Here is a 15,623-nt window from a genome sequence, read left to right as displayed (position 1 = left end):
ATGCTGCGCACAGTGGTGGCGACTGCCAGGGTCTGCGCCCTCCATCTGCAGATGGGTATTATGGCTGTTCTCGCTGAGCCAGCCCCAATTTAGTTGAGGCAGACAGTTTACTGAAATGCTACGAGTCTGAATCCCTGTCTGCACACCGCCTCCCTCACAATTTCACTGGGTGGAGAAAGGCTAGGAGAACAGCTGATAGAAAAACAACACTTCAGACCCCAGGGCCTAACAGCCTGATTGACGGGTACTGATGGCCAGGACATCAGTGGTCTAATCCTTACCTGTGTTCTTTAATAACTCAGCTATAGTTCAGGGTCAAGGGGATATTGGCACGTCAAGGAGGCTGATTGTTTCTCATTCGTTCTTCTGAAAAACCAGGCTGCTCTGCAAATTTTAGGCAGATCTCTGATATTAGGGATGGAAAGCAGAGGTCAGTATTTTTCAGAGTCTGCAGATGTTAATAGTTATATCAAAACTTTGATTCTAAGGATTGAAGGAGACAATACACTTGCTGATATCAAGATGAAACTCGGGGGCGCTTGAAGATTTTTTTTTTTGGTGAGTCAGATTGGCCCTGAGCCAACATTTGTGCCAGTCTTCCTCTATTTTCTATATGTGGGACACCACCACAGCACGGCTTGATGAGTGATGTGTAGGTCTGCACCCAGGATCTGAACCTATAAACCCCGGACTGCCAAAGCAGAGCACACGAACTTAACCACTATGCCACTGGGCTGGCCCCAGTTTTTAAAATTTAAAATTTTTTTTTTAAGTAACTTAAAAGTCTCCAAATCTTCTATGTTGAAATTAAAGAATGTCACCTTTGGGGGTGATGCTCATTAAAACCTTTTATAAAATTCATGAGGAGACTTTTTTTGTGCCTAAATTTCTACCTAATTCCTATTATTCAAAGTCAGGAAGCTTGGTCTTTGGGTTAATTGGGAGGTCACAGGTCAGAAACCTAATGCATTCCTCCGATTTGGCAGGTTTCTTACCACTTTCCCTCCGTGGAGCATCCCAAACACACTCGCCTCCCACCGGCCTCTAACTACGTGTTGAATGGAGCCCCTTCAACGCTGTCCACGATCTTGTCTGCTTGCGAGTGACACACCTGAACCGCATGCACTAGAACCATTAAATGGTTTTAAACGTGTAAGCACAAAACCCACAGACACTCCGGGGAACTGGAACTTCCTGTTTCTTACTAACCACTCAGGCAAAGGAGCGAAGCGTCTGCATCTCCTCCTGCCCCCTGATCCTCCAACTTGGAAACTCTGAAGAATCAACACTGGCGTGATTTCAAAGGATCCCGGATTACTTAATAATCTCCAGAAGTTGGGACTAAAAGTGGTGGGCCTTCGTCTCTTAGAAATGTTCACACGAATGTATTTCATGGTGACTGTCGTGGCAAAGGGTGGCTTTGTCGCAGACGGCGGCTTGTTTCTAGTGACATACCTTCCTCGTTGGAAACAAAAGTAGGGCCAACTCTTCAAGAGCTTATATTCACAGCTTCCCCACAACTAGAGAGTTCATGGGTTGGTCAGTCTAAATTCTAGTTTGTTCTCTGTCAGCTGCAGCTCCAGGTTTCTCGGTCCAATATTTTGCACAAAGAACAAGTGATCTCAATATTCAAGTTCTCCACTATTGACCAGAGTTACAGTTCTTTGTGAAGAAATCTATCAAGAGCATCATTCTCACTGTTTTTTATAGCTCTCTCTCTGCTCTTCGGCTCTGCGGACAAGAAGCTATGGTTTACACCCTCATGAGTTTGATGAAGACTCCAGGTTAATGACATACAATCAAGTTCTGCCATTTAATGGACTTGCAAGACCGCAGCATCTTGGTCTTCCAAAGAGACTTGTGACATCAGCAAAGGCAGGGCTCTACTGTTATGCCTCCTCCCCCAAGGTAACTTTTTTTTTTTGAGGAAGATTAGCCCTGAGCTAACATCTGCCGCCAATCCTCCTCTTTTTGCTGAGGAAGACTGGCCCTGAGCTAACATCCGTGCCCATCTTCCTCTACTTTATATGTGGGGCATGTGCCACAACATGGCTTGCCAAACAGTGTGTAGGTCTGCGCTCGGGATCTGAACTGCTGAACTCCAGGCCACCAAAGCAGAGCACACGAACTTAACCACTGAGCGACCAGGCCAGCCCTGTAATTTACATTTTTAATGATAAACCTGCTCCCTGATACTGAGAAGCGCAGGAAGAAAAGCCTCTAACATACAAACTAACTTTGTCACATACTAGATTGGCCTAAATAGGAATAGATCACTCCATATAGTTAGGAAAAGACTGCCTGATGTTAATTATTCTTAATAAAACTAGTGATTTTTAGTGGATATACTCCAATATTTAATTAGTTTGCACCCAGTAAGTTCTTACAGAAAGTCAACGCGTTTAGTTGTTAAGGGCTACATTTTGTAATTAACAGTCTTCACCAGGATGCCAAGTGGCTCAAAACCACATGTGCTATGGGAGTTTGATAGAGATTTCTCTATGGCTTGGTTGTTGATGGAAACATCTGTTTGAAAAAGAGTTAAATGGGCCAAAATCATTTTGGCCACATTCTTTGGCTTGGCCCTTTGGAGGCAGACTAAAAGATTATTCATTCTTTTGCTAGTATAGACTGAGAAGTCTTTCTTGCAAAATACACCTTCTGGTTTCCTCCACAGGGATGCCTTAGGAAGGTGGGATGGCTCTCCGGTCAGGTAGATTTCGGTCTGATTCCTTTATTTTCCCTACGCAGCATTACCCTTGCCACCCCCTTACTTGTCCTCTAAAGCAAATCCCTCCATCTCTGACCAACAGTGCAGAAGAGTTACATCCAGGCCCCCGCCAGGGGACATGACGATCTGTCGTTAAGCTTTCATTAAAGGCAAGGAATATTTAGGGAACACTGTCTGAAGAACATGCAGTTCATCCACTCCTCTGAAGTTTAGGGCTTCTTCCTGAATCAAACCTTGCCCTCACGTCTCCAACCTGAGGGCAGTTCAGTGGGTTCTATCTACAAATACGCTTTCAAGTGTGACCCACCTTCTTCCCCTATCTTCTCCGCCTCACCGTAGTCCGTGCCAGCACTGCCTCCCACATAGACTGATCTTTCTTTTCTACTCTTTCTCTTATACCAGGGGTTGGTCAACGATGGTGGTGGGTGGCCTGCAAGCTATGAACGTCTCTTCCAGCTTTAAAGGGTAGTAAATTAGAATTTAAAAATAAGCAACAGAGACACTGTATGACTCCCAAAGCCTAAAATATTTACCATATGCCTTAGAAGAAGTTTGCAGATGCCTGTCTTCTGTGATTCCTTCTCTTTTAGAAGTCAGACTAATACTTTTAAGATATAGGTCATATCACGCTGCTTTCCTGCTTCAACAGCTTCCTTTTGACTTAGAAGAAAAGCCAGACTCTCCCACAGGCTTCAGTTCTATAATGATCTGGCTTTTACTCATCTCTTCTAACGTATCTCCTACCACTTTCCCCCTCACTATCTATCTTCCGTACATCCTGGCTTTCTACAGCCTCAGGGCCTTTGAACTCAGAGTTCCCCCACCTGGAATTTTCCTCCCCTGGGTTCTCATGACCAGCTTTTTCTCCACCTTCAAGTCTCCTAGCCACGAGGCCTCCCCTGAGAACACTGTCCACGTCTCAATTCTTCATCTTTAAAGAGGTAAGGATTATAGTAGCTGTCCTGTAGGTTTGCTCTATCGATAACGAGCCTCAGAACAGTGCCTGGCACATAGTAACTATTCAAACAACGTGAGTTATTATAATAATTATTTAAGGGAGCCCATCGCAGGCACTCTTCATTTCTGTCTTTCACATTTTGAAATAATCTTATGCCTATCTCTCCTTCTTAGACCGTACGGCCCATGAAGACAGGGCCCAGTTAGACTTGACGGCTGTTGGCTCTCCGGCTCCTGGTACAGCGCCTGGCACACAGTGATTGGAAAGACAGGGAGGGAGGGAGAAGGATTCACAACGGGCCTATGATGTCCTGACTCCTCAAGAAACTGCATTCACTGGGTGCCTTTCAGAGGTGGCGGCTTCAAGAAACAGCCTTACGAAGCCTAATGTTACATCTGACGTTAAGGATATTTGCCAATGTATCTCTCAGGTGAAGCCCATGTGAGAAATCCCTTTAAGGGTAAATTCTGGGAATTGCTTTGCTTCCTCTGAATTCTTGATACGGTTTCTGTTCTCAGATGGTTGAGAACTTTCTACCTTGCTCTGTTTCCCTTCCCACTTAGGCCCATGTTCTATGTCTTCCTTCTGTCTTACATTTAATTCAAATTTACAGTTTACTCGTTCCTGATTATTTTTCAAATTCCTACAATTTTATTGTATGTATTTCCTTGCAAGCCACATCAAATTCTTTGTTGAATAAAATGCTAATTAAGAACAAAAGGCAACCTTGGGTAAATCACTTAACTCGAGCCTCAGTTTACTGAGTTGTAAAATGGAAATCCCACCATCTATCTATTAAGGCTCCTGTTAGGATTGACGAGAAGGATGAAAAGTGCAGAGAACAGTGTCTGGCGGGATGTAGCAGCTATTAATAAACATCAGTCACTCTTTGCTTGAAATCAGTCTAGGATTCTATAAGAAGAAGGCTAAGCAGTGTTTAATACAGATCAAGATCCTAAATGACCCAAAGTAAATTCACATACACTTAGCTTATTGACATATTAGATCATAAAAATCTATATTCGCCTGACAACACTGTTACTTATGTGGACTCTTTTAAACATTTATTAAAAAAGCAAAATGTACGTTCATCTCAAATAGAACAGTTAAAAATGGTAAAGCAATACAAACAAATTGTTACTAGCAGCATCCAGTTGTTAGAATTCCCCGCCCTGCTCCTGCGACTTTCCTGGGCAAGCCCAGCCTTTCCTGAGCCTGCTGCCCGCTACCCCTCTCTCATCATAGTGCAGGTAAAACCAAGTTTATAAAATTAACAATTTCAGGTTAAATAAGCTTAAATAAGGGTGTTAAATACAAGACACTTCATCAAAGCTTCTGTACAAAGATAAACAAATTTGGCATTGTACACGTGATTCTGCTGGCTCACACACACGGCAGAGGCCTGGGAAGGAAGCGGATTTATTCTCTCTCGGCAGAGCGGTAACTATACAAAAGTGAACGAAGACTTGAAGTGACTACTTAGTGAGCCATTTACAAGGCATATGTATCTTTTTTTAAATCAGAACACTGTTAATATTCAGGCACCGTTTGCTCCTGCAAATAAATAAGTCTGTAAAGTAGTAACTGCATTCAAACTAGTGTTAAACACATCAGTGCTTTTCCCGACACAGCTTTTCCCACTATTTACTACGCCTCTTTCTTATTGCTATGATAATGTGGCTGTGGAAATAAAACTACTGTACATCCAAAAAAATAGAGCACCTTTAACATTAAAGTATATGTCTGATTATTTGTTTTCATGTTTATTTTACAATACTAAAGCCCAAACTATGGTAAATTGCTTTAACATCTCTACCAGGTCACCTGATATATAGGGAATTAACCCAACTCTCTTCCCTCTTGAGGTAAGCCCACACCAGAGCACCATTGGAGTAGAGTCTGAACGGAAAAGGTCTACACGACACCGGGGTTTACATTCATCTCGACACCGGGAGTTACATTCATCTTCATCCTCACGTCAGCCTTGCTCTCCGCTATCACAAGATGGTACCAAGAAAGAGTCGCGGCGGCCTATCCTGCCGGGGTGAGTGGTGCTGGACAGAGTAGAATAGCAAGGACAGCTAGGATTGGCTGAAAGCATAACTAAAAACCACACGTTTGCAACTTTGCAGGGACTCTAGGTATTTCCCAATGGTCCCTTGGTGGGGCGGACTGGTTACGATTTTTTGTCGATGGTGTTGAAAAACCATTCCGTGAATTTCCGCAGCTGAGCGGTCGCCGTCTGGGACTCCTCCTGCAGCCGCATGTTGTCCTGTCGCAGATGCTGCACTTCAGCCTGGAGAACGGCCTTGTCCTGCTTCTCCTGCGAGAGGAGAAACAAACTGAGTCATGGCGAGGACTGACGTGTTCTCTCCTCCTAAGCTGTAGCACAAGAACGCTTTATCCTTAGCTTTCACTTTATTTTTTGAGGGGAGGGGGCCTGATTTCCTCGGAGGAGGTCTGCCTGATCCTGGTTTGTGCCAAAAACAAAGGGATGCGATGAACAGCTCAACATACTCTTTCCTTTCGTCCCACTTTGCTCTCGACAGGAATCAAGACAGCTGCTATACAGGAAGGTGATTAATCACGGCTTAACTTATCCTCTCTCCAAAAGGAGACTGCAGTGAGGGGTTAAAAGTAATAGCCACGGACAGACGCCCAGAGCTCTCCAAGGGCACTTCCTTACCCTACAAAACTGGGACCAACGTAGCTGTAGACCCGACGTTTGTTTATAATAAAAAACGTCTTTAGGCTTTCCACTCCATCCTAATGCTTTCCCGCTACGGTCTATCTCCACAACGACCGTAAAAGTTTGTCATTAAAAATTATGTCAAAACAATCAAGATTCTTCAGAAGAATCACATCTGGAGTTTGCAAAATACAGCAATGAAAAACGGACAACACAAGTTTCAGCTCCCAAATGCTGAAAGGGATGTCTTGCCCCCGGGAGAGAGGGGGTCACTGTCAGATGATGACAAATGGTATTTGGTAACGGGATCTGACCTGACCGCTAAGTCCAGCAGATGCCACCAGCAGCACCGGGCCGGATGGCTGTGCGGGGTAAGCCGGTGGCTGCGGCCACTACAGGAGACTCTTTCCACCCTGGCATGCCTGGCACACCCTGGAGGTTTGCTACTATTTCCTGGTCCCTTTTCAGGCCCTCCCCTATACCACCTGCCTCACCACTCGACTGAAGGACGCCGGTCCCAAGAGGGGCTTGAGTGAGAACTGATTACTGACGTCCCCGTAAGGACCGATCTCAGTCCCCACACATCCTGACTTTCCTCAGTCACTACAAGAGGTTCAAGCTGCTCTGTCACTCCCCATAACCTGGACTCTCACTCTCTAGTGGCTCAGAACTCCCCACATCCCTGCTGTGACTCAGTGGTCCACCTCTCTACGACCCCTCGACCCCTTTTACTGTGACCCATGGAACTCATACTCTGTCATTAAAATCTACACTCTCAGCCTCTGCTCTGAAAACCCCCTTCATCTTCATGCTCTCAATGAACCCTAGGTCGCTCCTGAAGACACTGCTTCCCCACGCTGCTCTCCCACAGCCTGAAGGACACAGGGCCTGGAGGTCAGGCAGCGAAACAACTGGTCTCTGGTTGTTCTGTGCAGATCACTGCTCCTCCCTAATCCTCGCTCCTTTGAGAAGCATGACATTAGGTTGTAAGCCCTGCCACTCCTGCTCATTGCAATGATCTACTATATCTCTAGTCTCTCCCATCACTGATGGAAGATTCTAGAATGTAGTTCACTTTGCTTCTCTTCCCCCACCACCCGTCATATTTGTTGATGATTTCAAATCCACATAGATGTTCCACCCAATCCAGTCTCTCCATCACGTCTTCCCTATGATCTTGAAAGCCACCCCTCCTCAATCCCCACTCCTGTGGCCATATCCTGCACCTTGCTATTACCGATAACTGCATACCTTCCTAAATGCTTAGAGCCCCCACTTCCTGAGCACCACCACCTCTTGTCTTCTTAAAATTTCTCCAGTATCCACTTCTCCAATAACTACCCAACCCACCAGAAATTTATTTTCACTGTCTATCAACAGCCCCCTGCAATGACATAATTTCTTCTCACCCAGCTGAGACTCTGGGTCCCTCAGTTTAATAACATCCTAGATACACCCTAGGGTCCTTGTGTCTCTTCTCCTTGTCTTGATTTCCTATCTACACTCTAATGTTTGTTAAATGCAACGCTCCAACTATTCTACACCTGCAGCTGGAGACAGGGTGACCAGCCACCCCAGCTTGCTGGGACTTTCCTGGTTTTCTCTCTGGAAGTTCTGTGTCCTGGGAAACCTCTCCACCCCAGGCAAACTGAGACAGCTGGCCATCCAAGTGGATAAGAACAGGTAACTCTGCTGAAAGACGTCACTAACTTATGCTGCAAATTCCACTGGACCTTTAGCCTTGCTTGGCAAACCTACCAAACACACCTGGTCAGTTTACCCTCTACTCTACACCTTATCCTCTGTCCTTGAACCTCTCAGACCCCTCCCCATCACTCATTGTCTGCAAAAAAGAAACAATCAGAGGAGAACTTTGTCAACCTATCTTTTGTGTGTGTGGAACACACACACACACACACACACACACACACACACACACTCTGCTTTGGTAACTATGTATGCATGGTCCCCACTCTGATCCACAGCCGGCCCCCTCCTTGTGCACTAGATCAGGGAATTACCCTCTCACTTTTCACCCTCTGCATTATTTCCTTCCTGACTGGATCATTTCCATCAGTATTCACACCAGCTGTAATTTCTCCCTTCTTCAACCAGTGAAATGATGACAATAGGAAAACCTTTCCCATGACACCTCCCACCCCTGCCATCACCCTCCAGCAACTGCAGTCCATGCCATCTCCTTGGATGGCAAAGTGGCTATCCAGCACAGTGCTGATGATACAACAAGAGCTCAACAAGTGTGTGTGGAATGAATTACTTAACTTCTTTTGAGGACCGACCACACACAGGTTGATGTGTAGAAGTTCTGAGGGTCACGAAGCTGACTCACTGGGGGTACAGTGCTTGGGGAGGCCAGGCTGCAACTTGTAACTCACTGAACTGAAAAATGCTAGCTGGCTGTGTTTCCAACTCACTCTGAAGCCTGGTCATCCAGAGGGCTCACCCTCATTCACTCATGCTTACTATGATCCTTGTGTTCCCCTAAAATAGAACAGACCAGTTGTAGGCCAGAAAACAATTAGCCCTCAAGATTCCCCGTTCCCATTTAGTGTTGGGTTTTCATAGGGCAGTTATGGCTCCTGAGTCTTTTCATTTCTGTTTCTTGTAGTTCAAGGGGGTTGACTGTGTAAGAGAAAGAGTTCTGATTAGGGACGTCCGACAGATTGCTTTACCTTTCTAAGGTCGGTCTGCAGCTGCCGAAGAATCAATTCCAGCTGATTGACTTTACCGGTCAGTGTTGATGGAGACCGCTCCCTAGCAAATGAGGACAGAATTAGAAGGACTCAAGAGCACTGAAGTCAAGACATTTCATTCAGCATTTCTGTTGGTAAAGATTCCACTCAAAGGAATTCTTCCTGGGTTCTCTATTGATAGAAAAAGGGATTCAGAATCTCTACAGGTTATAATCATTGGTCAAAAAACAAAAGATAGATTATCTAAATGAGTTTAGCCAAGTGAGACTAGCTGGACCAGAATGAAGTCGGGGAACCACATATAATTCAATTTCCCCGTCTCTGTCAAGAAAATATCATAAAGCTCATTCCCAAGGTGAATGTACATGTTAAATGAAACTCAAGTTTATGTAAAAGTTGGAATTAGGAAAGGATGACACAGGTAAAGAAGATACATTCCATGGGTGATAAACATGTCAAAACGTAGGGGAAAGAGATGGCTTGTTCTCGACACCCTTCACGGGGAGGTGGGAGGCAGGGTCAAGACCAGGGTTTGGGGAGGAAATGTGCCCTTGGCAGGTCAGCAAGCGTGGCCTGGCAGGCGGAAAGCTGATCAGAGAGGTGTCCCTGTCCAGTGCTGTCACAGTAATTAGGCGGCAGACGCTGACCCCAGGGCCCACACCCTCCCTCCCTGTCAGCGAGCCACATCACCGTGGGCATGGGGTGAGACGTCTTGGCAGGCAGGACCCGCCCACAGAGCAGAGCAGTTATGCTGCCAAGCGCCGTCCACTCCAGCAGGGCAGGGCACTGAGTCAGTCCCACTCAGCCCCTTCTCTGGACTCTGAAGGACTAGAGGAAGGCCCGGGTGGAAACGATCTCCTGGCTGGCCCAGGGTTAGCGGAATCACTGATAATCACGGGAGCCTGGGACAGCGGGACAGAGGGGTCCACAGGGGTGCACATACCCAGTTGCGTCCATGAAATCTTTGCCGCTGCCTGGATCTACACACAGAGGCAGCTCCTGGGCTGCCTCCAGGCCCTGCCCGTGCTGCATGTCTGTCAGGGTGCAGAAGGATGCCACTCTCTGGTCTGGGGAGGGGAGACACACACGCAGAAAGAAGGTTCAGCGATAGCCACAGGCAACATTTCTTTGAGAAAACGAACTTAGTAACTAAATAAAATCTCCCTCCCTCAAATCATTTATTGCCCAGTTTTAAACAAAACAAAGAAAAACAAACTCAGGCAAGCTGCTGAGAATCAGAAAGCATTAAGATTGGCTGTCCTTCTGGGCTGTATGGCATACACACATCACAGCCACGGGGACAAGTAGCAGATACTGGATTTGCTAGAGCCAATTTGCTTTCTTCTTTCCACATCCCAAGAAATGCCACAGCCGCTGGGTGTGCATGAAATAACGGTGTTGGATGCTGTTTTTGGCTGATGAACAGAACCATGGAGATGGACCTCTCCTCAAGCTCTCCCCAAACCCAGAGAGAACCCCTGAGCCACACCAGCCAGGACACATCTCCCCTGTGCTTCCCCAACCCTCCGAGCTTGAATAACCATGCAGACGTGCAGACATAGGAAAAATAAAGAAAAGGTTACAGAGTATCAGGAGGCCATGGTCAGCCCCAGACAATCACCTAGATAGGACGTGTGGTGACAGAGCAGCCCAAGTTCTTCATCTGAGTCAAGACCTGAAATAAGATTTAGAATTCTCCTATGAACAGTAATATCTCTCTGTGCTAGAGAGCCTCTGGGGCCCACACAAGGCTCAAATAATGCGGTCCTGCAGCGCGCGTATGTGTGTGTACGCGTGTGTGTATGTGTCTGCAGGATTGTGTGCACGTGTTGCGCTCAAACGGGAGCAGCCCTGGAGAGCCAATGTGATGCAATGCCAATGTGGCCACATCACACATCGTATGTGTAACAGTCCCGGCTGGATGCACGGCTGTCGTGTACAACAAAGACAAGCAGTCTGCCACACATGCAAAACCAGCTGAAGAATACGTGACCATTTTGGGTTGGCTTAAATGACGCACTCCGTGAACGTAAAGATGGTGGTGGTGAGAGATGAGCTACATAATCTTACTAGAAACCCTTAGAAGAAGATCTGAGGGGGCACAGTGTTTGCAGCAGTAGTAACCTTATCTTAGCACAGGGCCATTTTTATTCTTGGCACTGGTAACTTCACATTCAATGTTTCCAGAGCTAGGCGGGAAAGGGAATTTAATATTCTTCAGAATGGGCACCAGATTGGCCCAGCCCTGAGGCTGGACACTGACACAACAGCACTGGTCCAGAAAAGCTGAATGGCATGCAGAAAAAAGCCTTGCTTTTGGACAAGGTGGAAGTGAGAACCAGGAATCTATCTAATTATCCACATGCCCCATTCGCTGGTGTCTCTTTCCTTGGTGCCTGAGCACACATACGTATCTACTGTTGGGATCTGACGGATACAGCAGGTGTATTAGAGCTGTGCTGTCTTTTTCAGACACTTTGATTAATGGCTGAGAAACTGTGCTCCGGTCTGAATCAGGGGCGCTCTGTTCTTAATTTATCCCACCGTCTCCCTCTGGCTGCTGGATGAGTCTCCTAATGAGGCTCCGCCTTGTCTGGTTTATCGACGGTCATGCACTGCCCGTTAATTAGAAAGCATGGCGAGGACTAAGGCTGCCAGGAGCACACGGAGGAAATGCACACTGAAACACTGTGAGCACTGTGCTGGAAGCACCCAGCAGAGGCCCGGGCCCTCCTGGAAGCTGTGCTGGGAGCACACCGAGTGGTCAGAAAGTTCTCTAGCCATGTAAGCCACTTTCCTACGTCATCATATCTCCACGCTCGCGACAGGACACAGATGTCCTTCAACTGACATTTCTGTAAAGCTTTAAAGATGTCCTTCTCCATGCTTCAAATCTTCTACAAGACAATAAGCATTCTGTAACTACACACTCCTAAGAGACAATCATGTCCCCAACTTGGTACTGACGAGTAGGGGTTTTGCATATGATGAAATAATTATATCATATATACATATAAAAATGTAATTTAATTAAGATTAACAGCACCATTTCGGCATCGTCTTCTACACGCTAGGATGCAACCAGCAGAGGTGGGGGCAGGAACAATGGGGCATGTGGGCCAGGGGTGAGCAGCTCTAGGGGTGGGGTGGGGAGGGTTTGGGCTGCCATGGTGTCTAAGATAACCCTCTGTTCTATGACGGCCCCAAATAAGGGAACACTTCACACTTAAAAAAAATCAACAGCAGATGTATTTTTATTGCACAGTGAATTTAACTACTGACAAAGAGGAATGTCAAAAGAAAATAGACAGGGTTTATTTTTCTCACTTTTTAAAAGAATTCCATTGACTCATCCATATTTTATGCAACCCAGTGATAAAATTCGGTTAGTTTTTATCTTTCTTAACATATTTGGGTCTGATGGTCAAGTCTAGATATCCGATGAAAACATCTTAGCTTGCTTCATCTATTTTTACCTTAATTGATAAAATATCCACATATATGTCAGAAACAGAACTTGCTACTGGCAGCCATTCAAACATCCCTTGGGAAGAAACAAGGTCCTACTGGTCAGGAGGCAAGAAGCCAAAAACAGAGTTTCGCCAGCAATGTAATTTCACACAGAGAATTTCACTTGGAGCGGAAAGGCCTGGGAGGCTGAAACGCAAACAGAACGCTACTTGATTAAGTTCAGACATTAAACCGCTCTGCAAAATAGCTAATCTCAGTGACAGCTTCCAGCGGAAGACTTCTTCCTCCACAGTTTACTTCTGTGACGATAAATCTGCAGGAACCGAGTAATTACGGACACTGGACCAATTGGCACAGACAAAACCGTAAGAAGAGAGAGGGTGGCAGCAGGAACCTCGAGTAAACAGCCCAGCAGTGACACAATCACCCACGCTCCACACAGGCAGCCTGCTTCTTTCTTCCCTCCGGTTCTTTCCTCAGCAAGTAAATCTGCTATGGTGGGGCATTAGGCATGGCTTACACGTGAAACAACCAATCTCTTTAAATGATTTTTTCAAAAAACTTATTTCAATGTCAGTTTCTTATATTTTACTGCATTTAGCACTAAAGAGGATGAACAGTCAACAGGCTGTTCCATATCAATCTAGAGCTGAGAAGGCAAAACAGCTGCCTGCAAGTAAACTCCCATGACCCCAGACAGACTGGGGGAGGACTGTAAGGCCAAGCCTGCATCCGTGAGGGATGACTGCTCTGATCAATTAGTCATGTCTGGCGAGGGCAGGGAATAGGAGAACGGTACACGTGCCAGATATGTGCCTACAGGATATGCAAGTATGAGGCTAGGTTACACTAAATGCATTTCCACAAAGCTGTTCAAATATGTCTTTGCTACAAGTACACATTGCAGAAAAGCTGGGGCTTTGTAGCTACATGAAGGAAATTAAAAATTCTGATTCTGACAACTGTGCTTATCAGATTGCAGAAAGCTGACTTAAGTGACTACCAGGAAAGAAAGAAAATGGTTACGTTGCAGTTTAAATATGAAACACTTTGGTTTGGGCCTTGTGCAGCCCGCTGATGAACACGGACAATGATGTCGCATCTGCCTCTGAGTAAGGAACAAAGAAAGGTCTGGAATTATTCTTTAAGATAGAACTATTGTTGGCCTGAAACAATGTGCTTACTTCTGAGATGATAAGTCAATTTCCCCTACTAAATTAACTTTGCATTTTTTACCTAGGTAGCTGTCATTTTTCTTTTCTTTTCTTTTTAACTAATTATGTTACCTTAGGAGTTACACAGTGTCACATTTGTTTATGTTTATGTTTACACACACACACATGCATACACACACTCACATGGTGATCAAATATCGGTAACTTTTAACAACTGAAAGCTGAAGCTTCAGAACTGGAAAAGTTCTCATCATAATAATTGATGCTTATTATGCTTTGTTTAAGCAACCAAGGAAGGGCATATAGAAGATAATAAAAGTATAAACTTCTATTTTTTGGCAAATGCACCTATGTGGAATATTTCATTCCCACAGTGGCGCCTGATGAGGCAGTTGTTAATTCTGCACGTCTTGCATACAGATGTTCACTCATGAGCACACTCACCATCACATGACAATGGGGAGATGACAGCTGTTACCACCAACGGAAGAGACAGCCAGGATCCAGAGTAGAGGAAAGGCCTTCCAAGGTGTGGGGGCCTGTTGACGCCGTGGGAGACACTAAAATCCAGAGTCTCTCATTGCCAGTTTGTAATTTTACCTTTTAAGCCTGTTTTCATTTCAAAAACATTGTCCATTCAACAAATGCTCAAGAACACAGCAATTGCCTACTTCTGATATTTTGATAAACGAGAACTCCTTTAAATCCTAGAACTTTTAAAGAGACTCCACTTCCCTTCCCCAGCTTCACTGTGGACCCACAGCCGGCTTTTCCAGTTGGGGTCATTCACCTGCCCATACTTGAGGGGGATGGAATCTATTATGTACATTATGCAGTACACCTAAACTTATATTATTCTACATAATAAAGGAAATTATGAGGACTGCAAGGGTGACAAATGATATTATTGTGTTACATAGATCACAAATTTTATTTAGCAGTTCTGATGCGCAAAGGGCCACATCTCACCCCTAAAACACAAAAGAAGCGCACATGTGAAAACAAAGTCTGAGCTGTGACTGGGCCAGTTTCCCAAACTTGATGGTTACAGAGAGGGCAGCCGGGAGCTTGGGCTCTGTGGGGAGGGCACACTGCACCTGACTTGCCTTCTCCCTCAAAGACTTAAAAAGTTCTCAATTTTCTGACACAAGTTTTTTGGGTAGAGTTTAGTTATCTATCATTCACTTATTAATTTTTAAAAATGATGTACAGTATTTCTCTATTGGAAGCTTCTTTATTCTTTTGGATAACTTTCAGTAAGCAAGTTCTCAGGAATTAGATTTCTGGTCAAAGGGTGGGTACATTTTTTGGCTCTAGCTACATATTGTCATATTGCGTCAACAAAAAGACGGATCATTCCCTAATCTTGAAAATGATACCAGCTGTGCGTCTTCACAGCTTCTCAGAGCTGCCACAACATTTTTCATATTCAAAGGTGTGGGCTCGTAGCTCACTGTCGTTTAAATTTACATGTGTGGTTGAACATTTTTCTAGTCCTTATTCACTGTGTGATGCTCCTCTTGTGGATCATGCATCTGTACGCCTTGATATGTCTATCAGGGGTTTGGTGTTTTTTGCTGGTTAAGCCCCTTCATGCACTGGAGAATTCCTGGTTTTACCCATGACATTTATTATAAATCTTTCCCCATATTCCTGTATTCCTCTTTTTCTTTTAATGTTCTCTTTCAAGTTCATGAAAGATCTAGATATTTAAATACTTTTATCTGGTCATATTACATTTTGTATGGTCTCTCATTCCTCCATAATTAAAGCATTACCATACTTCCAAAACAGTAATCTTTCTGTCTTCACTTTTGCTAGAATTGACTTTTCTAATTCCTAAATCCAAATGGACTACATAAATTCCATCCCCATCTAACTCTTA

The 15,623-nt window shown here is 45.0% G+C and overlaps 1 protein-coding gene across 11 annotated transcripts in view; it reads right to left on the bottom strand.

The window, feature by feature from the left end:
* Window positions 1–985: 985 nt before the first annotated feature.
* The window catches only part of SIPA1L2 (signal induced proliferation associated 1 like 2), a 215,790-nt gene continuing 201,152 nt past the window's right edge, over window positions 986–15,623 (bottom strand). For 7 of the 11 annotated variants that reach the window (XM_070492583.1, XM_070492576.1, XM_044758848.2 and 4 more), the window contains 4 exons: window positions 10,714–10,767; window positions 10,036–10,159; window positions 9,072–9,153; window positions 986–6,012 (listed from right to left, as the gene is read on the bottom strand). In XM_070492583.1, coding sequence (XP_070348684.1) covers window positions 5,866–6,012; window positions 9,072–9,153; window positions 10,036–10,159; window positions 10,714–10,767 — 407 coding nt within the window. In that variant the 3' untranslated portion in view covers window positions 986–5,865. The remainder of the gene's footprint in view (window positions 6,013–9,071; window positions 9,154–10,035; window positions 10,160–10,713; window positions 10,768–15,623) is intronic. The other 4 variants (XM_044758868.2, XM_070492609.1, XM_044758855.2 and 1 more) reach the window with 1 other exon arrangement.

Source organism: Equus asinus, chromosome 2 (assembly GCF_041296235.1).
Source record: "Equus asinus isolate D_3611 breed Donkey chromosome 2, EquAss-T2T_v2, whole genome shotgun sequence".
NCBI lineage: Eukaryota > Metazoa > Chordata > Mammalia > Perissodactyla > Equidae > Equus > Equus asinus.
Note: the sequence above shows the minus strand (reverse complement) of the source record. Positions and strands in the feature narration are given on the sequence as shown.